The sequence below is a fragment of the Trachemys scripta genome, chromosome 20 (assembly GCF_013100865.1).
Source record: "Trachemys scripta elegans isolate TJP31775 chromosome 20, CAS_Tse_1.0, whole genome shotgun sequence".
Lineage (NCBI taxonomy): Eukaryota > Metazoa > Chordata > Testudines > Emydidae > Trachemys > Trachemys scripta.
Window position 1 is genome coordinate 946319 of NC_048317.1, and position 25749 is coordinate 972067.

The 25749-nt window shown below is 48.3% G+C and overlaps 1 protein-coding gene and 1 long non-coding RNA gene across 5 annotated transcripts in view; both read left to right on the forward strand.

Moving 5' to 3' along the window:
- Window positions 1-696: 696 nt before the first annotated feature.
- On the forward strand, window positions 697-5138 carry LOC117868246. Its single transcript, XR_004643592.1, has 3 exons — window positions 697-762; window positions 1824-1919; window positions 2444-5138. It is a non-coding gene; the product is annotated as an uncharacterized LOC117868246 (long non-coding RNA).
- A 3494-nt stretch (window positions 5139-8632) lies between these two features.
- The window catches only part of INPP5B (inositol polyphosphate-5-phosphatase B), a 40371-nt gene continuing 23254 nt past the window's right edge, over window positions 8633-25749 (forward strand). Inside the window, exons 1-7 of one of the 4 annotated variants that reach the window (XM_034753932.1) lie at window positions 8633-8691; window positions 9424-9565; window positions 9894-9959; window positions 10590-10669; window positions 11134-11231; window positions 11748-11777; window positions 12553-12663. In XM_034753932.1, coding sequence (XP_034609823.1) covers window positions 9903-9959; window positions 10590-10669; window positions 11134-11231; window positions 11748-11777; window positions 12553-12663 — 376 coding nt within the window. In that variant the 5' untranslated portion in view covers window positions 8633-8691; window positions 9424-9565; window positions 9894-9902. Of the gene's footprint in view, window positions 8692-8777; window positions 8796-9423; window positions 9566-9893; window positions 9960-10037; window positions 10674-11133; window positions 11232-11747; window positions 11778-12552; window positions 12664-25749 lie in introns of those variants that run through there. The other 3 variants (XM_034753931.1, XM_034753933.1, XM_034753930.1) reach the window with 3 other exon arrangements.

Here is a 25749-nt window from a genome sequence, read left to right on the forward strand (position 1 = left end):
CGAAAGAAGCGATTCATCCGAAGAAGTGAGGTTTTTACCCACGAAAGCTTATGCCCAAATAAATCGGTTAGTCTTTAAGGTGCCACCAGACTCCTTGTTGTTTTTGTAGATACAGACTAACACGGCTACCCCCTGATACTTGCTGCCACAAGATGTCAGAGTCCAAAAATGTGACAAGACTTTTTCTCAAAGGATTAGACACGTCTCTGGATGATGAAAACATCCACAGTTCCATTACCTGGGGCAAAAAATAGAAGGGCTTGGGGCAGAGAACAATCCTTACCGGAGGAAGAAATAACCTGCCTACAAGGGACATTTCACAGATGTCCATTGTGGGGGTTCTTTGAACTTGTCTCCAAGGTGCTGTCAGACTAGATACTGGGCTAGATGGACGCCTGGCCTGGCCTGGCAGTTCTTAGGCACCAAACACACCTGAGCTTTGGTAGGGAGAGCAGGGATTGGTGGGAAGTAACCGATGTGGTTCACGTTCTGGAATGAGGCTGCTGAATACCCGTCTCCTGTATTGAAGTGCACTAATTTAAATCCCCATCTTAAAACGACTCTAGCGGCTTCCACTGGGGCGTCCGTCTCTGGCCACGTTCTGGATTCTAGCCCCGGGTCCCAAGGCTACATGGAAATGCAGAGCGGCAGAAGGGCATAGCTCTGTCTCACCAGTCTCCTTTCGTGTCTGTTTCAGGTGACTTGCCGCCCACCACCACTCCAGCTCCCACAACCACCACCACGAAGCCCCCTCCCAGAAATGTAAGTATTGCCTTCCAGCATGATCAGACAGCAAAGCTGTGTAGGCATGTTGCCAGTGGGAATGCTAAGCTGAGTAGTGTTGCCGTGAACTGTTAAACTGTGGTGTTCCACCCCAGAAATGGCTGCCTTTTACTGGTGGATGAAATGTTCCTCATGCTATCTGCTCTCAAAGGTCAATATGTAGCCTCTGTGAGAGGGAATAGATTCGTACAGAGCCAGGCAAGGATACGGTCGGTAATGAGCCCAGCTAAATGTTCCTCTTCCATGCGCTGCCAATCCAAGTAGCTTGGAATATTAGTTGCAGGATGAGCCCTATTCACAGTGCTGTGGTGAATGGCAGGAAGGTCCTGGGGCACTGGGAGGAGATACTGAGACTGCTATCCTGGGATCCGTCTCTGGGGCCAAAGCTCTTACACACCATGTTTGAGGGAGGGGCAGCGCGCGCGCACACACACACACACACACACACACACACACACTGTGTGTGTGTGTAACTGTCATGCATCAGCCCCTGGGGAGATTGACCAGAGGGATCAATAACAGGACCCTTTCATCTCAGTCCTCTGATTCTTGGAAGAGATTCCCAGATGATGGCTGGGAGATTGCTTCTCTCTGTGGGACCCTGCAGAGCCCCCTCCATGAGGGTGGAGGCAGAGGAGGGTTTGGCACTTGCCAGCTAGGGTGCAATGTTAGTGAAGCTTTCTGCAACATTGCGGTGTTGGGAGTTGATTTTTCTTTGATCTTTTTGTATTGTCAGTGAATGTTGTACGATGTGACTGCCAGCCCCTGAAAGATGGTCTTGTCAATGAAGATTTGGGCTTGCTGGAACTGCCTGTACAATGCCAGTCACTGCCCAATAGCCACCTGGCTCTTGGAGGGCAATCTGCTGATCCTGGGGTCCCTGGGACCTCTTGCTTTCCCTGTATGAATTTTAGCTCCTCAGACAAGAGTCTGATAATGACCAGGCAAAAGGAAAGTGACTTAAACGTCAGACCTTGTTCTGGTAGCTCTGCTCTCTGGAGTGATGGTTGTTCACGGTGCCTTTCCTGGCTGTCTTGTAGGGGAAAGTGTGCACAACCTTTTCCTGTAATGGAGATGGATGCTTCAAAGGCCAGAAGTCTGCTGCTGAATGCAACGTTGGATTCGACTTCTGTGAGGTACTGGACTTGTTTGTCAATTCTTTAACCACCCTGAGCTGCACCTCTTAACTAGAGCTGTGACTGGAGCAGGACTGAAGGGCTCCAGGCCAGGTCTCAGCTCCATCTGACATTGCTCCGTCAGTGCTGCCATTTCACAGCTGATGCTGGGCTCTTGACAGCACTTGCAGCATAGAGATGTTTGTGGATCTTGTGCCATCTTGACAGCTCTGGAAGGCTTCATCCACAGAGCAGCTAATGCAGAGTCATCAACAGCAAACTTCCCTGGGACAAACACCTGGGGCAGGGAGTAGTTGAGTCTCTGTGGTTCTCTTTGCCCTTGTCCTCTTGGAGATTCCAACAAGGGCCTCAAGTAGAGTATTGATAGGGGCACAGCAGCTTTTGTTAAAGCTGACTCCGCGCATCCTCTGCCTCTGAACCAGGAGGATGTGCCTGGGGTTTTGAGTTGGTCCCATTAACATGAATGCAAGAACCCAGAGGGGTGCTAACGCCCAAGACTGCTAATGTCTGTCTCCTCCCTGCAGATGAAGAAGACTGGCTCAAATTACGTGGCTGGATGTAGCAAAGTCTGCAAGACCGCCAGCCCAGCCTGTACCACAGGAGCAGCTGGCCCCTGTTACCAGGAATGCTGCCAAGCTACCCCTAAAACTAGCTGCCTGAAACTGGATGGCAACGTGCACTTCAACGGCGCTGGGCAGGTGGCTCTGGCCCCAATCCTGAAACTCCTGGCCTGTGGTGTGGGTCTTGTCATGCATTACAGCCTCTCCACTTTCCTTCAGGGTTAAGCAATGACCCTCTGAGCTCTGTAGACTGACTAGGGAAGGATTCAGGGGCACACACAATATTGGCTAAAACTGGCACAAGATCTAGGGTTTCTGTATCTCTTAAATTCAGCTAAGGTTGGCTAGAAAATTCCATCTAGTGAATCAGCATCACAGGAAGGGAGATCGCTGGAACCCGCAGGCCTTCTCCTCTCTGTGCAGGCCTGGCTAGCGCCCATGGAAGTTAGTGGGTAGCACCCATGGGTGTTTGTGAAATACAGACCCCAGTGAGTGCAGCTGGGTATGTCTACGCTGCAGTAAAACACCACTGCTGGCCCGTGTCAGATGACTCCAGAACCCTGCGAGGTGGGAGGGTCCTAGAGCCTGGGCTTCTGCCTAAGCCCAGTCTCTACACTGTGAATTTTACAGTCCCGCACCCTGAGCCCCACGAGCCTGAGTCAGCTGCCGTGGGCCAGCCACAGGTGTCCTACTGCAGTGTCGACAGACCCTTAATCTCTCCCATGTGGATTCTCCAATTTGATACAGGGGAGGGTGGAAACTAGTGGCCATGGGGATGGATGTGGGGCTCCCAGACCTGTGGAGAGGGTAGGCATTGTGCCACATGCTTCCTTCTTGCCAGACTGACTCCTGGCTATGCTGCCTCTGCAGAAGAGATTAGGAGCTGGCTAGCTGCTGTGGGGCAGCCCTCAGTGAAACCCCCTCCCTTCTGAGCGCTAGTCATTCAGTGCCAGCACCTCTTCCTGTCTCATGGGGGTGAAGAGGGCAAACTCCAGCCACTATGGGACTCTGTGAATTACTCTGCCACCGCTCACGCCTTGTTTGCATGTAAAGCAGCTGTCTGTGTAGCAGGGAGGGTGATTGAGTGAAATCACAGTCCTCTGCTGCACACACACCCCCAGCCCTCCCCCAAAGTAGGAAAACACTTGAATGGGAGTATCCGAGCAGGGAGAGCTTTCCCTCATGCTTCTGAAGAGCAGCTAAGGTGCCTGTGCTAACCAAGGGAACACGCTGTTGAGGGGGCAAGGCAGGACTCGGGGCTGGTCTACACTGGGCACTTACACTGACATAGCTATGTCTCTCAGGGATGTGAAAAACACCTCTGGGAGATGTAGCTCTGCCGACCTAACCCCTGCGTAGACATCGCCAGGTCGATGGAACAATTCTTCCCTCAGCCTAGCTGCTGCCTATCGGGGAGAACCAATGGGAGAACCCCTCCCGTTGGCATAGGCAGTATCTGCGCTGAAGCACTACAGCGGTACTGCTGCAGCTTAAGTGTAGACACACCCTTGGATTCCTAACCCAAGAGCTGCCCTGGCCGGTAAACCAACTGGCCTGAGCTGTCGGCTGAAATCATTGGCATCTTCTTAAAGGCCAAGTTTGTAGAACCTCCTGTCTTAACATCTCCTGAGGCTAGACTACTCTCCCAGCATCCTGGTAAACGCTGCCCCACATCAGGGACTAATCAATGGCCCCACCGACCCCTGAAGGCAGTAGTTCCCCAGTTCCCCTAGCTGTACGTAGTCACCACCCATAGGCCAGAGAGCACAAATCTGACCTTGCCTTGGTCTGAGTGGCAGCCCCGCTGCTGACAGTCACTGGGCCAGCTGACTTGAATGTTGGCTGATATTAGTGTATCTGATTCTTTGGTTGATTTAGGTTAGCTCGTATTAGTAGTTCTGAATAGGAATAGGTTGCGGTTTCCAAGTTCCATACACGACCTCTAAGCCTTGTTTTAACTTCCCCGGTTAGTTCCTTTTTGGAATCTTATGTTTTTAATGAACCTTAAACCCTCATGATTGTGCCTTTCCCTGTGAAATCCAAAGGGGAACAGAGCAGACACGCAGCATACGCACTAAGCAGGCTGCAAAGCTGCGCTCTTCCCTGCCCAAAACCTGTAGGACTATGTGACTTGCAAACAAAGTGACGCTGCCTGGGGCTACTGCCATGTGACTTTGGATTACCTGGAACGAATGACATCCCGTCCCGCATGGGCGGCGTGCATAATAGGCTGGGGAATGCTGTGCCTCCCCAAACATCCCCGCATGGCCCCGCCCAGGCTCTGCCCCAAAACCCCCTCCTGCTGCTAGTTGGCCCCAGCTCAGGCAGGCTGCTCCTCTTCTGGGAAGCTGGCTGGGGATAGGGCAGCTGGGACTTGCGGTGTTTGGGACCACCCAGTGCTGGGGGGCCCTTGGCGCTGGGACTGTGTGCTGCCCACCCGGTGCTTTGGGGCTGAGGGGGGTTGTGCACCACCCGCCCAGTCTCCGGGGCTGAGGGGGGCCATGCACTGCCCACCTGGTGCTCCGGGACTGACGGGGCAGGGGTCACGTGCCGCCCACCCAGTGCTCTGGGGCTGAGGAGAGGCCGTGCACTGCCTGCTCGCTCAGGCTCCTGTGCTGGTGGGGGGGCCGCCCGCTGGGTTCTCTGGGGCTGCAGGTGCTCGGGCGACCCGGGCTGGCGGGGTGGGGGGAGAGCTCTTGACTTTGGGGTGGGAAGGGGAGTGGGAGGGGCAGGTCCCCAGGCAGAAGGGGTGGGCCAGGTCAGGGGCTATCCTCCCCGAGGCTGTGGTTCACCCACCGCCCATGTGTCCAGGTATAAGAATGATGGGTGGAGGAAGCCTCTGAAAGGGCAGAAAATTCTGCCATAAATCCAGGCACAAGCAAAGTCCATCTGGGGTAGTGACCTGCTTGCAATGTAGCTTTTCTGAGCACTCACCTCGATAATTAGCTCATAGCCACACTGATGATGATGATGGAATGTCTCCTACCTGGGCGGGCTGAATTAGGAACACCATATTTCTTCTTTAGAATCTTACCCAAGGAAACAGCGTTTCTCTAAAAGTGGGACATATGTCTTAGGAGCCTGTTTGCCAGTCCTGGAGTCTTTACTATCTAAAGGGTGACTAATAAAAGTGGAGCAGGGATCATAAGGGACGGTTCATTCTAACCATGCTTTTAATCCGGGATTAGTCTGTGTGTAAAAGAATCTGCTGCGACCTATTGTTGCACCAAATGTCGCTGATACTGATTGAGTGACTGAATTATGTTTGCTGGAAACCACAAGGCAGAGATTGCTGGTAACTGTGTTGCTGATAGTTGTGCTGACATGAGCTCTGTTGTGATTGTTGTACTCTGTTGTTCTATTTTCAGAATCTGTCCTTTGAAGAGGCGTTATAAATAAATATATTTATCAACCTCCATGTTTAATTATTGGAGGCGATCTTCTGCCGTAGCTGAAGCCTGCGTCAGGGCTTGTCGTGCTGGGGAGCTCAGGGAGACAGCGACTCAAGGCAGTTGTGGAGTGGCGGGGGATGGTTGGCAGGCCCTTGGGTGATGAATGTGGCTGAAACAACTTGTACAGTGAACCCTTCATTGCTGTTGCAGCCTAAACTAGGACGTGCCTGGCGACCTCCCTCTCACTGGCGTGGGGACTCGGTTATTATTTTCAGCCAAACTCCTTGAAGTCTCCAGTGTGCCCCTTCCTCTGGGCAGGACTCCTTGTTCCAATGCCTATCTTGCCTACTCTAGCCCACAGCCGATTTGTTCTGATGTGTTTACAAACCCCAAAGGTGGGGGGTTTATTTGTTACGGACCTCAAAGGCTGGCTTATGACAAATCATAAGCAGGGCACTGCTTAGTGCTAATGGAAAAATTCAGACTGCTAACAACTGCCTTTGAGAGGAACAGATCCTGCCATCATTGTTTGGTGCAAACCTCAGCTGCTGGCAGGCCTTGATGCTCACGTTTATACTTGAGCTGGCATAAATTACACACACAAACATCCCCTATGGCATTTTACAGATACTTTCTATAGTTTGCGATCCCCAGGCTAAGCTTTCCTTGCCGTCTGCCTCCTCCCTTCCCACTGTTGTGAGCTTCTGCTAAGGAGCTAGCAGGAGCCTGGGCTCTGGAGTAGCAGGTGTGCTTTTCTCCTACAGCCAGGAATGTTCCCGCTGTTCATTTATGGAACGAGTTGGGGCATTAGCTTAGAAGAAGGATATTCACACCATAATCGTTCCCCAAACCTGGAAGAGACGAAACATGAAATGGCGTCACATTCTTAGGCTCCTGGAAAACGAAAAAACAGCTGCAGAATTGTAGGAATTCAGTGTCCCTCTAGGGCAGACGGAACAACACATCTTCAGCAGCCTACTGGCAAAACAAGTTTTTTTCCTAATATCCCTGACCCCTCTACTTCCACTCCAGCCTGGGCTGGCTTAGCAGGTGCTGCTGGGGGCCCAGCCATTCATTTATAACGCTCTATACAATGCGCCTAATTTCTTCAAATAAGAATTCCCCCCCCAATAACATTAAGCAAATGGAGTATTTTGGCCAACTCCTTTCTACTCTCCCCCTCCACAAAGGCTGTCTCACAGGCATAGCTGGTGTAACCATTCTGTCTGCTCCAGCAGCAGCCCTCTTCTCTCCCATCTTAGCAGTGACTTGCCTCTGGTCAGATCCCTGTCCGTCAGACTGGGGATGGTCTCACATTTGGGTAATGCTCTAAGTCAGCAGCATCACACATGCTGAACATATAGAAACCACTGACGAATTAACCCCTCTCCCCCCATTTCACTCATGATGGGAGCATGGAAGGGAGGGTGTAGCCCCAGCCTCATAAGAGAATGCTCAGAACAAAGGCACATGTTTTGTTGCATAACTGCTTGGCCATGACAGATGCAGCTGGAACTCCATTGTGACAATTGTTAATTGAAGCCACGCTTTCCTGTCTTTAGTATGCAGAGGGTTTGGTTTCTTGGGTCTGGTCTACACTAGCAACTTATGTCAGTATAACTACATTGCTCGGGGGGAATCCACACCCCTGAGCAGCACTCTGTCGAGGGGAGGGCTTCTCCCATTGACACAGCAATGGCCTCTGGGGAGGTGGAGTTCCTGCGCCGATGGGGGGAAGCTCTCCTGTCTGCATAGGTTGCATCTTCAGTGAAGTGCTACAGTGGTGCTGCTGCATTGGTTCAGCTGCGCTACTGCAGGATTTTAAGTGTAGACAAGCCCTCGCTCTGGCACCTGCTCCCAGAGAGGCTCTGCAATGATTGATTTGCATAATGAAGCAGATGCTTCACATTTTGCTCACACCAGCTGTGGCACAAGATGTTGCTGTATTTTAACCGGAAATGATTTGTTTTCAGTAAGATGAGGCTGAAGGAGATGGTCTTCTGAATTTTGCCATGAAATGAATCTTTCCAAGGCTTTGCTAATCCTGGAGACTCCTTTGCCCTGATTAAGATTTGTTTCAGAATGCTCTGTAGAAATGAGATTTGCTTTAAGCAGAGATATTGCTCCCTTTAGGTCTGGTTTCTCCAAGCATGGGTACTCAGCACTTTCAGCAAATTCACAGGTTTCTTTGAGTCTTGGGTTTGGCACCCAAAATCACTAGTCAGTTTTGAAAATCTTCTCCAAACTCTCTAATCAAAGCAGGAAATAAAATATAAGAAAATACCTGGGGTTTGGAGGCTTGTTTATATTTAGTACCATGAAGGGAAAAAAAAAACATTTTGGGGGGAATTTTTTTGCTCTTGTTTTTAAAGGGGAAACTGTCTGGTAGTTTAGGCCCGATACCTGAGTTTTATTTTTTTTAAAAAGCTTTTTGTGATGTTTGTTTATTTATGTATTTGTAGTAATGGCTCTTAGTCTTAACCCTTCCCCTGCATTGTCTGAAATCCAACCATTGCTGCACTGGGCCAGTGCCTGAGACACAGGAAGTGAAAGTGAGTCTCCTCTGGTTGTCCAAGGGGAAATGCAATCCTGGAGAAAAATCATGGTGATTATCTAATGACTCTAAAGCATTCTGATAACCCTGGGAAGGACAACGTATTTATTTATTCATACGTGGTCTGTAAGATGACATAATACATTGCTTGTTATGTAATTAAAGGGTTACATGTGGAGGGCTCAGTGCAGGACGGGAGCAGAAGGCAGCAGGAATGCTGGGAGTTGAAGGAAGACTGCTGATGTCAAATGGCAGCCTACAGCCAGGTACCGTACAGTGCCCCGAGGGCTGATCACCTGTCCCTGTGTGTGACAGGCACCACGGAGAGGTCAGGCTGGGAAAACATACGCAGAAAAGGGCTTGGCTCTAGGTAATTAACAGAGAAAATAAGGAAATAACTTGAGAAAAGCAAGGGGCACAGGCATCAGCTAACCTGGTGCCACAGAAACACTGGACACAGCATGTGCCCCAGGTGCCAGCAGGTGATGGGACAGTGTTCTTAGAGAGAGGCTGTGAACTGAAAAACCCATTTGCCATGATGTCCTGTTTGCTCCACTGAGTGAGAAAAACCTGCTGACGTGCCAGGAGAACTAGCTCCAAAAGGGAACAAAAATCCATCTGAAATCACTGCAGATTCCCCCCTGGGTCTGAGCACGGATCTGGCCAGTGTCTGGGAGACAGAACAAAGATCGGCCTGTTCCTTTGTGAGGTGAGGGTCTGGAACGCTTCTCCCATTCAAATCCATAGATATGGCCTGTCAGCTGCTCCTGCTTTGATGCCCAGATTCCTGATGTAGAGATCTGGGACACCAAGAAGGAGGAAGAGGCCAAAGCAGATGGAACAAGCCAGAGAGGAAGTGGGAAAGCAGCCAGGCTGGAGCGGGGTGGAGAGGAAGTGGGGAGGAGGCCTGCAGGAGAAGAGGGGGCTCCAGTTGCAGAGGGGGCCGGAGCTACGAGGATTCTGGCAGCAGACATGATTTCAACATTCTTGTGACACAGTTTCAGAAAGTGGGTCTCGCTGTAGCTGCTTCAAGCGACTGCCGGAGCATCTGAGGTGGCGTGATCTCGTCTGCATCTCCAATCTGAGCCCTTAGCCGGAAGGAGGCAGCAGGGGAAGGATCTGGTACAAATACAGCAGCTGGTATGTATCTGATTTACATTGCAAAGTCTGCAGATAGCCATCGATTACCGGCCTGTATTCGGTACGCTGCCGGGTAACATGGCTTGGTCTGTATTGCAGACAGGGCCTCTGTTTCCCTGCCACAGGCTGGGGCTGAGTCACTCTGCCTGTGCTGATGCAACCCCAACACGGTCAGATCAGTGTGTGCCACTCACTGACTGCACGGTCTAGTGCACCAGTATCTTCATTGCTTGGCACCACCTTGTGGCCCGGTTGTTGCAGAGCTGCATTAAATCAGCTTGGCCCATTCACATCCGTAATTCGCTGACAGCAGCCCTTTGCGTTCCAGGCCTGAAGGATGGACCAGTCCGTTGCTATTCAGGAGACCCTGGCGGATGGACAGACCTGCCTGATCATATCCTTTGCACCAGCATTTCTTTGTAGAGAAGTGAACGTGGCATGGAATTACCAGGGAATTTGTCCCCCGTTTCTGCCCCTCAGAGTTACTGAGCATCAGTGGAGACAGGATCATTACCTGTAGGCCATCTGTGAATCCAAAACAACCTGTACATCCCAGTCCTTTTCATTGCACACTGGCCTGAGTGCTGTGCTAATAATATTGGGCCAAATTCTAGGGTCCCTAATTGATCCAAAAACCTTTCCCCCGACACCTTTCATCCGAAACACCAGTCATGCTTTACAACTCCGTGCGTGGCTGGGGCAGAGTGGAACTGGACCACTCTGCCCACCACCGCAGGTGGAAGAGAGTCTTTCTCGAGAGGCGAGTGACAATACACAATGGCCCAGGACAGAGCGTGGTGGGAGGATCCAGGGTTGAGCTGAAATGGCAGGAGGAATTTTAAGGCGGCAGAACACCTGGCTCCTAACTGATTCTGAATGCGAATGGAGGCTCCAGACAGGAAACCCAGAGGCTGAGCAGCCGGTGGCTGCTGCAGTCAAAGACGAGAGAGCTCAGCGTCCTGCCTTTCTGGCAGCTCTAGTGGATTTGTGTCTCTGTTGGCCATTCCTTGACCATGAGCTGCATGCGGTACAGGGTATCCTGGCTGGTGAGGAGAGTGTGGAGAGCCGGCTTCTGGGCCTCGTGCGGACCCATGGAGAGCATGCGTAGGTGCTTGAGACAATGTCTGATGGGCCACTCATAGGGGGAAGGCAGGGTCCTCTGGCTGGCAGTCTCAGCAGGAAGCCCCAGAATTGAATGGCCCATGGAGAGTGCATGAACTCCCCTCCCACCCCAAAGGTGCTCTGTCCATGTTGGGATTTGGCAAAGTAATGAGGGAAGGTTGTTTGCCCTGCCACTACCTGTTTTATACCTGATCTGTATTTAATCAGAGGAGCCTAGACTCCAGGGCTGTTAGTCTGGTACCTTTCACCAGCAACTTGTATAAATTAATAAAAAACCCCACCCTACTGGGTGCACTGGCAGGCACGGCGCAGGGACAGGAGCTGCAGGGGCTGTGCTAGCAGGTGAGTGTGGTGCTGGGATAGGAGGGTGTTGAACCAGGCTTGCAGGGAGCTCAGTGCTGATGCTGGAATGGAGGTGGCATTATCCCCCTGTGCTTTGCCTGCAGGATCTTCCTGTACACTCATCGGCGAATGGCTATAACAGCTGAGGATGTCTGCTTGGAAAGAGTTGTGCCGATCACAGAAGGATTTTCAGCAGAAGAAGGTAGAGCTGTCCTCTGCATCCTTCACTCGCTTCCTGGAAGGAGGTTCTAGCTTCTCCTCCTCAGAGTTCAATCAGGTGCCATCTTTTCTTGGGGGTAGGCAAAGAGAGGATCTGTGTGTGGAACAGAATCTGGATTTTGTTGTACTGCTGCCTGAAATTTGGAAACTGGATCACCTTTTGCCTTGTTTTGCTGTAACTTTTAAACAGCTGAAGCCAGTGTAATTAATTAACATTCTCAGGAAAACAGGCTGCATTGGACCCCATGGAACCCAAGTCCCAAATTATCCTCCACACCCCCAGATCTGGCAAGAGGAGAGCTTAGAGTTACCAAATAATACTCATGGCCTCCTATCCTTTCTGATTTCTTCTGCCTCCCTTTCTGTCCCTTACCAAAGAGTGCTCAGGGTCGGTCTGTCTGTCTGAGCTATTTATGAAGTAGTATCCCTGGATAGTAGCAGCGTGGCCCAGGCACCACTTGCCAGGTTTTCTAATGGAATTGCTTTTCTCTTTTGACAGTTACACCTGACAGTGACCTTCATGTCATTGGTGAGTCTCTTCTGTTGCTATGATTCCCACGAGGTACAAGAAAGATTTCCATATACTGAGGTTACAAGCTCCGTATGAACCATTATGCCGCGATTTTTGGTTTGTGGAGTTTGCTCAGGGTTGCTTATGGAATGTCTGGGGCTGAGCTGTTCCAAATTGGACACACTCTGTGCAGTGATGGAGTCTTGTCTTGCTATTATTGGATAGTTTATAAATCTGGACACTATTACTAGTTAACCAGTATATTGCCAAACCAGTCATTTGGCTAAATGATTCTGGATTGTTGCTAAAAGATGAGTTCTAGTCGGTCTCCCTAGCGTTCACTGGAGTATCCGCTGGATACTGTTATTGTTTATTTAAATTGTAAAAGCCCCCAAAATGTGTTAAGTGCTGTTCAAATGCAACTGTATTTCAGTGGCGTGGGTAGGGATTTCTTGTCTAATGTTTCTGTTAGTTTAAGTTTATAAAAATGTTTTGGGATTAGTTGGGCTGAAAGGGACTAGAGGAATAATAATGATGATTATTTACAAATCCTATTGAAAAATAAAAGAAATTCATCCAAATACAGGAAACTGAAAGAGGTGATGAAGCTGATTTCTTTCCTCACAGCTGGCGTGGTTTTCTACTAATTTGAGTACTGCGGCTGTGGAGGCATGTCCAGTGCTGGCATGGCTTTTGTGTGCATGCAGCACCTAAAGTAGTGTTTAGAAATCGTAAGTGTCTTCTCCAAACTTAGCAGCATTAATTCCAACTCTCCTCTTCCCGCCATGTGTAGGTTCTGATGTGACTGTCCAGATAAGCTCGGAAGATGCTCAGCTGGTGGTGCGATTGCCTTTTGGGTCCCATACACGCACGTTCCTACAGGAGATCAGCAAGTGCCACCCAGGTACAACCCTCTGTCATATACACGTTGAAGTTAATGCATAGGTTGGTACAGATGCTGCAGACGAAGGAGGAAGTCTAGATTAGGGTTTTGTCTTTGTATCGTGTTTTCTCTCATCGTAGGAGGAATGTCAATTCCAGTATCCCTGTTGCTGCCACTTGCATTTACACAGCTAGCTTACAGGCCTCCAGATGTACTAACCTTTACAATCCATCACTCTGGTCTGTCATTAACTGGCTCAGCAGAGATGCCTGAGCTTTGCCTCATTAGCAAGTAGGAATAGTATCTGTATTGTAGTCTCGCTTGGGTGCTCCTCTCATGGAGCAGGGAAGTAAAATGTAGCCTAGAATCAATCCTCAAGACACTAAATCTGAAGCTGTGACTTGTGCTAATGCTATAAGAGATCACAGAAAGCTGGTTCCAGGGAGGCAGCAACTGTTGGATACTCCTGTTCCCCACTCTGTCCTCCTGCCCTTAAAGACTAAGGCCTGGTCTACACTTAAAACTTAGGTCAACATAGCTACTACAGTTCTCAGGGATGTGAACAATCCACAGCCCGGACTGTTGTAGCTACATGAACTTAACCCCCAGTGTCGATGCAGCTAAGTCACAGAACAATGCTTCCGTTGACCTAGCTATTGTCACTCGGGGAGGTGGAGTTCCTACAGCAATGGCAAAACCCCTTTCATCATTGTAGCCTGCGTCAACACTACAGGGTTATACCGGCATAGCTATGGTGCCTAGCTATGCTGCTAGAGTCCCCATAGTAGAGACATGACCTAAGCTGTATCACAGTTGCCATCTTTCCATGTGGGACTCCCCCCTGTGATCAGCCATGTTGGGCAGAAGGATTGGTGGTTCGTTCTCAGTTCTGCCCTAGGGGAGTACTACTGGGCTGTTTCACCCCTGAGGTGGCTACCGTTCAGTGGTGGGTGCAGTGATCCCTGTGTATGGACTTTCTCTTGGCATAGGTTTAGGTTTATAGAGCACTTTGAGATTTTTTGACTTGAGATGAAAGACACTAGAGGCATGTAAGATGTTTATATATTTAAAATCACAATGTTAAAAATATTGTGTGGTGTTCCCTCCATCACTCCAGCCCAGGGAATGGTTAGGACTCTCGGGATGCCTACCCAGAGCCTCATCATCTTCCTCTAGACCAACAGAGACTATGCCAGCATAGCTCAGCATCATTGCTGTGTCGGCATAAGCCCATAGACTGTGTCTATATTGACAGAAGGGTTTTTTAATGGTGGTGTAGGAATACCACCTCCCTGAGAAATGGTTGCTAGCTTGACAGAAGCATTCTGCTGTCGACCGAGCTGCATCTACACTGTCAGTTAGGGTTCACACCCTTCATTGATGTCGCTATGTTGACCTAAAATTCAAGTGTAGATCAGGTGTTGGAGCCAGCAGAGCACTAGTGACAGGCTGGTCCAAGAATGCTTCTTGGGAAGGACTCTCTCTGGCCTGTTGGAGACCTGATTTCCTCTACGCCCAAGCGGGATGTTCCCATTTCTCTTTGGGGAGAGGCTATTACTCAGTAAATTGATACATTTAAAAAATGAATGTATCTCTGCACAAAGTCCTATCTCTGCAGAGCAAGCGGCCAGGCTGGCTGGGGAGGAGCCTGGTCATGCCTGGGGCATCGTTTCTCACAACGGCAGAACTACAAATTGCTCCCCACCATGGAGCTCATCGCTGTTGAACACAGGCTGTCTCTAGTCAGCTTGCTTAGGGTTAGGGTTAAGAACATAAGAGCGTTCTTGATTGCTCCTTTAGCATCTTGATCGTCCAGTAGCCCCACTGCTTGTTTAGCAGGCTTCCTGTTCTGATGTACTTAAAAAAAATGTTGCTATTACTTTTTAGCACAGTATTTCAGTGTACTTGGGATTCTTTGTCACAAATATAGAATCTTAAAATATTAGCATAGTCTGACAGAGCAGTGGATGGGAGTTACAGGCTCTGTGCAAAGTGGTGGAAGCTAACTTATGAAAGTGTCGCCACAGGGAATTAGACTTTTATAGTGCCCTGGTTACGCTGAGTTTATGGCTGGCATTGTGAAATACAACTGAATAAAACCTGTCAGTGGTAGTCCGTGCTTAAACGTAACTGTAAAGCTAGCTGTTCTTCAAATTATATTTTGACACTTCATTTGCCAGAGTTTATGCTCCTTTCTATTTTCCTCACTAGAATTTAACTTCCACTTTTTAAAGGGTGCCTTTTTGTCTCTCACTGCTTTTTTTTACTTTGTTTTTTAGCCATGGTGGCGCTTTTTGGTTCTCTTACTATGTTTTTTAATTTGGGGGTATACATTCAAGTTGAGCCTCTATTATGGTGTTTTTAAAAAATTTTCCATACAGCTTGCAGGGATTTCACTTTTAGCACTGTACCTTCTAATTTCTGTCTAACTAACTTCCTCATTTTTGTGTAGTTCCCCTTTCTGAAATTAAATGCTACAGTCTTGGGCCGCTGTGGTGTTTTCCCCGCCACCGGGAGGTTAAATTTAAATATATTATGGTCGCTATTACCAAGTGGTCCAGCTATGTTCACCTCTTGGACCAGATCCTGTGCTCCACTTAGGACTAAATCAAGAATTGCCTCTACTCTTGGGTTCCAGGACTAGCTGCTCCAAGAAGCAGTCATTTAAGGTGTCAAGAAACTTTATCTCTACATCCTGTCCTGAGGTGACATGTACCCAGTCAATATGGGGATAGTTGAAATCCCCCATTATTATTGATTTTTTTTTATTTTAATAGCCTCTCTAATCTCCCTGAGCATTTCACAGTCACTATTACCATCCTGGTCAGATAGTCAGTAATATATCCCTACTGCTATATGCTTATTATTAGAGCATGGAATTACTATCCATAGCGATTCTATGGTACAGTTTGGTTCATTTAAGATTTTTACTTCATTTGATTCTACGCTTTCTTTCACATATAGTGCCATTCCCCCACCATCATGACCTGTTCTGTCCTTCCGATATGTTTTGTACCCTGGTATTACTATGTCCCATTAATTATCCTCATTCCACCAGGTTTCTGTGATACTTATTATATCAATATCCTCTAGAGGCACTCTAGTTCACCCATCTTATTAGTTAGACTTCTAGCATTGGTATATAAGCACTTTAAAAACACGTCACTTTTTAGCTGTCTGCCATTACATGATGTAATTGAATGGGAATCTTTTTCATTTGACTGTTTCTCATCAGATCCTACCCATATTTTATCAACTTCCATCCTCTCCTCCTTACTAGCACATAAAGAATCTCCATTAATAGATCTTCCCCTAAGGAATGTCACTATCCGAACCATGTGCTCTGTCGGCTTTCCCCCAGCCCTTCATTTAAAAACTGCTCTATGACCTTTTTAATTTTAAGTGCCAATCTGGTTCTATTTTGGTTTAGGTGGAACCCATCCTTCCTGTATAGGCTCCCCCTTTCCCAAAAGTTTCCCCAGTTCCTAATAAATCTAACCCCTTCTCCCTACACCATCATCTCATCCACACATTGAGAGCCTGCAGTTCTGCCTGTCTAACTGGCCTTGCGCATGGAACTGGAAACATTTCAGAGAATGGTACCATGGAGGGCCTGAACTTCAATCTCTTACCTAGCAACCTAAATTTGACCTCTCTCCTATCCTTCCCTATGTCATTGGTACCTACATGTCCCACAACCACTGGCTGCTCCCCAGCACTACACATAAGTTTATCTAGATGTCTCGAGAGAGCCACAACCTTCGCACCAGGCAGGCAAGTCACCATGCGGTTCTCCCAGTCATCACAAACCCAGCTATGTGTCTAATGACTGAATCTCCCGTAACTATTACTTGTCTCTTCCTAATAACTGGAATTCCCTCCCCTGGAATAACTATCATTCTTCAAAAACAACAAAGAGTCTGGTGGCACCTTAAAGACTAACAGATTTATTTGGGCATAAGCTTTCGTGAGTAAAAACCTCACTTCTTCGGATAGTCTTTAAGGTGCCACCAGACTCTTTGTTGTTTTTGTAGATACAGACTAACACGGCTACCCCCTGATACTTGATATCATTCTTCAATGGACAATAATTGTGTCTTGAGATGTAAAGAACAATGTAGCCATGCAGGGAATGTCAAGGGAGCAGGAAAGGTAAAATGGCAGCAGGAATGGCTTCTAGGGTTTAAATAATTGGATCCTGTGTATTGAGATCTGGTATAGCAGGGATATTAGGTTGTGAAGGTTGGCATGACTGCTCAGGGTCTGATTGGGTCCAAGGAAAGATTAATGGCATTTTGGGCGCAGATGGTGCTAGGTGTGTGAGGGATACTAGGGAAGCCAGGAGTACTAAGGGCTGATCCGATTTGCCATTGACTTCAAGGGCAGTTGAATTGGACCCTAAGTGAGTTTCATGGTTATTTAATGTTAGTTAACGTGCAACCTGCATTGGATAGTGTTATATGTTTACTGTCACAGATACGGCTGGAAGCGCTCTAATAATGAGCAGTTAATATCTGCACCAAGTAAGAGCCCTGTGGCTATTTTTCTCAAGATGGGAGTCTTTAGGAGTGCATGTCTGTGCACGTGGGTTTCAGGCAGTATATACTTAACCTGCACAGCTAATTCTTGGGAATCATGCTACGGTTCGATTATTTATAGAGCAGAGGCCACTGGGGTCCCTGCAAGTCCCTGCTGTGGACTGATGCTGGCTCCTTCAGGTACAGTATTTGTTAGTGCCCTCTTTGCGCCAGGTCTGACTGCCCTCCTGTGGATACAGCCTGGGGGCCCCAACACCATTTGGGTCCCTGGCTCAGCTTCCTCAGCAGGGACCCAGGTCACCAAGGGCTGCTGTCGGGCAAGGTGAAGAAAAGTGGGGGCTCAGACAGCCTGGCACAGGCGCCCTGTGGTGCGTTGGCTGGTGTGGATGGCGCGGGGGGCCTGGCACAGGCACCCTGAGGTGTGCTGGCTGGTGTGGGCGGAGCCTGGCATGGGCACCTATCCCTGAGGCGCGCTGGCTGGTGTGGGCGGAGCCTGGCATGGGCACCTATCCCTGAGGTGTGCTGGCTGGTGTGGGCGGAGCCTGGCATGGGCACCTATCCCTGAGGTGTGCTGGCTGGCACAGGCACCCTGAGGTGTGCTGGCTGGTGTGGGCGGAGCCTGGCATGGGCACCTATCCCTGAGGTGTGCTGGCTGGCGTGGGCGGAGCCTGGCATGGGCACCTATCCCTGAGGTGTGCTGGCTGGCGTGGGCGGAGCCTGGCATGGGCACCTATCCCTGAGGTGTGCTGGCTGGCATGGATGGCACAGAGGGCGCGGGCAGCCTGGCACGGGCGCTCTGAGGAGCGCTGGCTGGTGTGGGCGGAGCCTGGCACGGGCGCTCTGAGGAGCGCTGGCTGGTGTGGGCGGAGCCTGGCACGGGCGCTCTGCGGCACGCTGGCTGGCACGGAGGGCGCGGCACCGTTCCACGGGCACAGCGGGGATGGGGAGCGGAGTGGGGAGGCGTCATGGGTGTGAAGAGGAAATGGCGGGTTTTTGGAGGGAGGTGATTGGCAGAGACAGGGGCGGTGCTTGGTGATTGGAGGAGGCGATGCCCGGAGGAGGTGCTTGGTGATTGGAGGGGCGGGGCTAGGAGGAGCTGCTTGGTGATTGGAGGGCGGGGCTAGGAGGAGGTGCTTGGTGATTGGAGGGGCGGGGCCCGGAGGAGGTGCTTGGTGATTGGAGGGGGCGGGGCTCGGAGGAGGTGCTTGGTGATCGGAGGGGGGGCGGGAGGAGGGGCGGGGGGGGGGGGGGGGGGGCGGGTGCCGGGGGGGGGTCGGGGGTCGGTCCCTGTCTCTCTGCCCCAGTCAGGCTGGGACCTCTGTAATCCCTACCCCAGCAGGCCTCCTTCCCCTGTCCCCCCGAGGCTCCGTTCTGTTTCACTGAATCCCCTGCAGCTTCAGTGGGGTGCAGGGTTCCTCTCCCCTTCTCATCTAAAACAGGGAATGGTCTTGCTGTGAGGTGCTTAGGCAGGCCCTGCACCCCACTTCAGAAGCAGCTTGCAGTGCCAGGCAAGGGGTGCCTATATAAACAGCTGTCATGCCCTAACCCAGAGGCGTCTGCATCTCGGTCCTGCACAGAGGGGCAACTCCCTGGATAAAGAGCAATTGTGGCCCTTGCTTAGTTAAGGGGAAGCATCCCTTTGCAACATCTGATGTACCCACCCCAGAAGTGGCTGCATCTGTGTGCTGGATGAAGTAATCCCCGTCAAGGGTTTGGGGAGCCTTCAGGAAGGAAGGTGCTGTTTTGTGTCTTTATGATGTATTAATAAAATGCCACTAGAGAATGCTCTGGGCATGAAGATGCACATGTTGTTAATGGTTCATGGATCATTGTAATAAGGCTGATAAAACAAATTCAGAATGAAACTTGTACAGGCACTAGTGCACAGCCAGCGTGTGTCTGAATAAATCTTATTAAAGAACCTGCTGATGAAGTGAATTACCACTTGAATATATATATATATATATATATAATCAGCCTTCTAAAATTCAAACTGTTATAATAGGTATAAGATATTAGAAACTGTGTGGTTCGCTCAGGGCTGCTGTCACACCCAATGTGTGTGGTGATTGCACAACAGTCAGATAAGCGAACAGCCAGATCTCTCACTGTTTGAAAATGTATAAAAACCTCTGAAGTTGCAGTCTGAGATCAGTGTAATACACTCAGAACCCAAGATATCCATGCTCATCTTATAAGATGCATGTTGTGCTCTCTTTGCATCCTTTCTGGATTACAGCCTATCCAGGTGCATGTTGTTTTATTTCCCCTGGTTGTCAATGTGCTACCAGTGACTGACATTAAATCTTCCTAGACCTGTGTACGGTTTCAGAAATTATTCTGAAGTTCAGAATGGGAAACCCTGGTTCAGCACAGACAGAAAGGATAGGACCTCCTGTTATGTGTAGTAGAAGGCCTTAGTTTGTCAGGTATGCGTACAGTACCTATCACTGCATTACCTAGGTCACAGTGCATAGCCATGTGTCTAACACAAGTCTACCGAAGAGATGTTTTGTAGGGATTTTTTCATAGGAGACATGGACCCTAATCATATTGCCTCTGTTAGTTATGTAGTGGTGTTGACTTCCTGTGTGTCAATTTGAATACATCCCTGTATACACAGATGCTGGAAGGTCCGCTCTTTGGACCTTGGATTTGAATGTGCAACAGGTTACAGATAAAATAAGTTTGATTTTCCTAAATCCTTGTAGACATTTATTTGCAACATAGAAGTACCGTTGTCTGGCAAGTTTTCTGTCCTCTGTCAGTGCAGAGGCCAAGCAGAAGAGTAACCGGCTCATATAGGTCAGCACGGAGGTGCTTTTGCAGAATTAGTAGAGGAACCACAGCCCACTTCTAGCTCAAGGCGTTGCTTAAATAAGCATGTAAAACCCTCAGAGTGCCTCCTTCAATTAGTGTCAAACCTTGAAATGAAGCCTGTGACTTGCCACCGGAGGCAGTTTCAGCTTGATTAGCGCAGTATTTTAGTGTACTTGGGATTTTTTGTCACAAATATAGACTCTTAAAATATTAGTCTGACAGAGCAGTGGATGGGAGTTACAGGCTCTGTGCAAAGCGGTGGAGGCTAACTTATGAAAGTGTCGCCACAGGGAATTAGACTTTTATAGGGCCCTGGTTACGCTGAGTTTACGACTGGTATTATGCAGTACAACTGAATAAAACCTGTCAGTGGTAGTCCGTGCTTAAACGTAACTGTAAAGAAGGAGAGAACTGGATTTGTGCCAGCTTGCCCTTTGTATAAAGGGAGCCTGGGTAGAGTGAGCTTTTAAAACAAACAAAAAAAAGTGACCAACCCCACTGCCAGCTCATGCGGCTTTTTCCTTTGTGTTTTTTCTATTGCATCCTGATAGCAAGACAAGACACCTTTGGAGATGCCTCTTGACAGAGACTGAGGCCAGGCCTACGTTTGGAAGGCTTTGCCAACAGAATTGTATTGATATACAAGACCAGCAAAGCGCTTCTAGAGTGGACGCAACATATATTGGCAAAACCGTGCCTTTGCCAGTATAGCTCAGTTTTGCTGGTATAACTGCGTCTATACTAGTGACTTTTGTGACCAGTGTAGCTGTGCTGGCAAATCACACCTCGTCATGCACCTGACATAGCTATGCCAGCAAAAGTTTTTGGACTTTGGGCATAGACCTGGCCCACGAGGGGGTTGTTAGTTCTTGAAACTCTTTACCCTTCAGTACCTCTCCTTTGAGGTTATGGGTTTCTGTCTTCCCAAGGACATCTGCTGGAAGTTATCCAGACCACAGAGACTGTTAATAGAAACAAGATTTATTAAAAACAGAGAGGAAATAGAATTAAAAGAAAAACTGTTTTCTTAACTCATTTAGATTGACACTTCTCATAAGCTAAACTAAATACGGCTTTCTCAGCTGGTACAGAAGAAAAAGAAAAGCAAATAGCAATTCTCTCTGAACATGCTGTGGTCCGTTTATCAGCATCCTGATACTGTCTCCCTTGCTGTGTCCTAGATTCTCTTTGCAAGTCCCTGCAACTCGGTCAGCTTGCATGTTGAGAGGTGCCTCTCCTGGTCATTTTTGTGTCCGAGGTGTTAGTCTATTAAGCCATTAGGGTAAGGCTTCCTTAACATTTACACAAGAGTCTTTTATCAGAACTCCTGGCTGGGAGAATGGTCAAATGACTATTATCTCCTAGAGAGACAAGGTGGGTGAGGTAATATCTTGTATTGGACTAACTTCTGTTGGTGAGAGAGACAAGCTTTTAAGATACACAGAGCTCTTCCTGAGGTCTGGGAAAGGTACTCGTAGTGTCACCACTAAATACAAGATTGAATGGAGTCTAGCATGAGTAGCTAGCACATATTCTAAGCAAAAATTCAAGGTGAGGTGGTCTGTTAACACCCCGGTAATCATTGGACAATAAGGGGGGTTGTGGGTTACAGATTATTGTAATAAGCCATAAATCCATTGTCTCCATTCAGTCCATGATGTTTAATGTGTAGGAAAGTTATGACTTTAAGTTCCCAAGCTTGTCTTTTGAAGGTGTTGTGCAGGTTTCCTTTGAGGATGAGGACTGAGAGGTCAGATATAGAGTGACCACTTTGTGAAAAGTGTGCACCCACAGATGATATGGTGGTTTTGCTTTTTATCATTTTCCTGCGTGAGTTAATTTGAGAGCATAGTGATTGGTTTCACCCACATAGTTGTTACTGGGGCACATAATGCACTGGATGAGGTACACCACATGTTTTGATAGGCATATGTAGGACCCATGGATCTTGAAAGGTGTGTTGGGGGGTGTTGTTCATTGGGTCTGTAGGTTTTATATCTGTTGTTCTAGCAGAGTCTGGTGCCGCTTTGAGTTGGTGTGTGCTGGTCTGTGGGGAGCTTGCTTCCGATGATGAGGTTGGGGCGGGTTGTTTGAAAGTCAGAAGAGACGGTTCAGGAAATATTTTTTTCAGGATGGGGTCCCCACTGAAATGGGTTGTAGTTGTTTGATGATACCCCATATGGGTTCCAGTGTGGGGTGGGAGGTGGCAACTCAGGGTGTATGGTTGGAGTGGGTTTTCTATATTTCAATATTGAAGCAGGTTCGGGGCGTTTGGGTGGCCTGTTCCATTATGCGATCTACTTCTCTGGTGGACTGTCCTTGTTTGGTAAAGGCGGTTTTGAGTGTGTTAAGGTGTATATCCTGGACTTTCTCCTCAAACCATGTTCTCTAGTATCTGAGTGCCTAGCTGTAGATAAAAGATTTCTTGGTGTGTTGGGAGTGGTTCCTGGATCTATGAAGGTGGGTGTGGTGATCCATGGGTTTCTTATATATAGTTGTCTCTAGGGTACCATTGTTGAAACTGATCATGGTGTCCAGGAAGTTGAGGCTAGAGTGGGAGTGTTCCAGAGAGTTCAATGCACCGGGTTGCTGAAGTTATGGTGGAAATGTATGAGAGAGTTTGTCGTCTGTCCAGAGGATGAAAATCTTATTGATGTGTATCAGGCATATCATTGGTTTTGTGGTGCATTTGTCCAGGTTTGTCTCCTAATTATCTCTGGGAGCACATTACCCCACCCCACTCCCAGCCTTCCTGTCTCCAGTGTTGGTATGTCAAAAGCCCAATAATTTACATTTCTTAGAGAAATCTGATAATCAGCTGGTGATCTGAACCATTATTCCTTTCTTTGGAAACTAGCTCATGACCTCAGGCTGAATACACTATAACAGGGGTCGGCAACGTTTGGCACGCAGCTTGCCAGGGTAAGCACCCTGGTGGGCTAGGCCAGTTTATTTACCTGCTGACGCGGCAAATTCGGCCGATCACAGCCCCCAGTGGCCACGGTTCGCTGTCCCGGGCCAATAGGGGCGTTGAGAAGCGGCGAGGGATGTGCTGGCCGTGGCTTCCCTGTTGTGGATGGTCTTTATCCCTGATTGCTCTTCCTGTTTTGAAATCCTTGGGAGGCACTTGGATATTATGGTGATGGGGCTTCATAAGTACCTAGGTAGATGATTGTAGTACTTGGATTGTAGATGATTGGAAAGTCCCTATTTACCTGATCCAACTCCCATTGACTTCAATGGAAATTAGATGTGGCCCTGTTTGTGGCTTTCTGTCTTCAGAATGAATGAACCATGCCTATGCTAGAGCTGTGGGTCCCAGCCCAGGGTCCCAGTGGCTGCTTTGACTTTTGATCAAGCATCTCAGAAGCCCCTCTCATGGCTTTATCTTGCCATCCGAAGATGTGGCCATTGGCAAAGCCATACAGCAGGTCAGCCTGGAAAGAGGAACCGAGGGCTATTTGTACACAGAAGACCACACAAGGCATAACTAGAGTTATAGTGCTCAAAGTCAGAACTGCTGGCAAATAGCCTTTTGCGCTCTGCCAGCATTGGCCTAAATCCTCTTCAGTTGAAGTCAATGATAGAACTCCATTTGACATTACAATCCTCACAACCCTCAGTCCTCATGATGGAGAAGCCCTGTACTGGTTTGTCCATTTGTAAAATGGAGATGTAGGGAGACAGGGAGAGACTCGGAGGCCAGAATTGGAACTTGGGCGTTCACAGCTCCTACACCCATGCTCAGATCTGGGTGCTTTTTTGACCAAATTCATGGATACTGAGATTCTTGGCTTCAGAATAACTTGCATTCCTCCTTCTTTTACCTTCTCCATTTTTCAGTTTTATATCCTCTTCTTTTTTTTGTTCCCTCCCTTACTGTAAAAATGCTGTGAATTTTTTTAGCTTGTGCTTTATCACTGGGGGGATGGGGGAGACCATGGGAGACAGAGTGGAAGAGGATGGGGAAGAGAGATCTGGAATAGCCTGTCAGAGATGGTGCCTGTAAAAGTCTGAAGTTTAAAACACTTTCACCTTAAGGCCCGACATGGAAAGACCTTGCACATATATTTGAGAGAAGCATCTCAGTGTTTAACACTTCACAACCACAGCTGTTTTGGAAATACATTCTTGTGGTATCTCTGAAGCATAGCAACATAGTATCTCCATTTGTGTGAATTAAGCCCCTCAGCGGGATGCTGAATTCTCAGAGTGGGTGATTGGCCTTTGACAAAGTTGCTGTTTCAAGGCTTCCCTGTGTTGTTTTTGTCATCCAGATCGAACAATTGCTTTTGCCCCCCACCCCTGATGGCTAATGGCTGGGGCAGTGGAGAACATGAATATAGAAGATGCATATTGACTGTTTAGCTGGGCAAGGGCCTTATGTGCCCTCTGCCAGCCACGGTGCAGGAGGTGGCTTCCGGTGAATTTATGCAGAAGGCAGGAAGGGGAGACTGTGACTCCATCTGACTTGCACCTTAGAATTCTGCTTTGTTTGGATCAGGAGTAATTACAACCTCTGGTGCAGGTACAGTCCAACTGGAACAGTTCAGCTGTTCATAGCTGCTGGGGGAGGATTTCTAAAGGGAATGCTGGTGGGGTGCTTTATGCCTCTTCATTTGCCAGCCTGGATATGCTGCTCTAACAACCTGACTAACCTTGGATTTTTACTAAGTAAGGCTCACTTGTTATCCTTTCTCAGTTGGAGCTGGAGAGACTGCTCGGGTCTCCTTTGCTACACTGGGTCCTTTGTAATCAAAAGGATGTGTTAGCTGAGTCATATAACTGTTCGCAATTGATAAAGCTAATTTGATTTGATCTGCAGAGGTCCAAGCTTAGGATATCAAATAGATTTTTGTGGTCTGCCATGGGACAGTGCTTTAATGTATCTTTACAACCTTTTAATAGGAAAAGCCTAATTAGCTGTTAAATCCATTTAGCTGCAAATCCTGTTTACAGTTTGGGCCATGCACACTCTGCTTGTACTGAGTTCACAAAGCATCTTTATTTTTGTGCCTGGTCTTATTTTAACAGTTAATGTTTTCCCTCAAGACTCTGTATGTGTTCTAGCTCATCATAGCTTCAATTTCTTGCCCCATCTAGCTAGAACCATCCTTCGATTTTTTTATTTTTTTTTTTAAGTCCAGCTATCTGGCCAAACATACGGTGACGGATTCCCCCCGGAGTGTCACCTGGATCTGGGGTACCACTGAGCCTGCCTGACCCACCAGCCTAGGTTCCCTTTACGCTGTACTACTGTGACCCCTGCCAAGCCCTCTCCCAGGCTCCTGTCTGCACCTTCACCAGCACACATACAGGTACGGACACACCCAGCTGCAGAAACATACAGATGCTTTAATCAGCTCTGCATGGGAAGGCTTCATCTAAGGAACTGTCCACTTACTCCAGTGCACCCCCTCCTCTGGAAGGTAAACCCAAAATTATACCGTCTTGTGCTGCACAGAGAACTGTACCGTGTAAGCTCATGAAATTCACCCCCTCCCTCAATGTGGAGAGGAATATACACCGCTTTCTGCCCCCGTTTATGACTCCCACACACTGGTTTTAGACAAAGCAAAAATAAGTTTATTCATTACAAAATTTAGATTTTTAAATTTTAAATGATTATAAGAGATAGCAAACAGATCAAAGCAGATTACTTAGTAAATAAACAAAAACGCAGACTAAACTTAATATATTAAAAAGATTGGATATGCGTAGCAACTTCTCACCCTAAATGATGATTTAA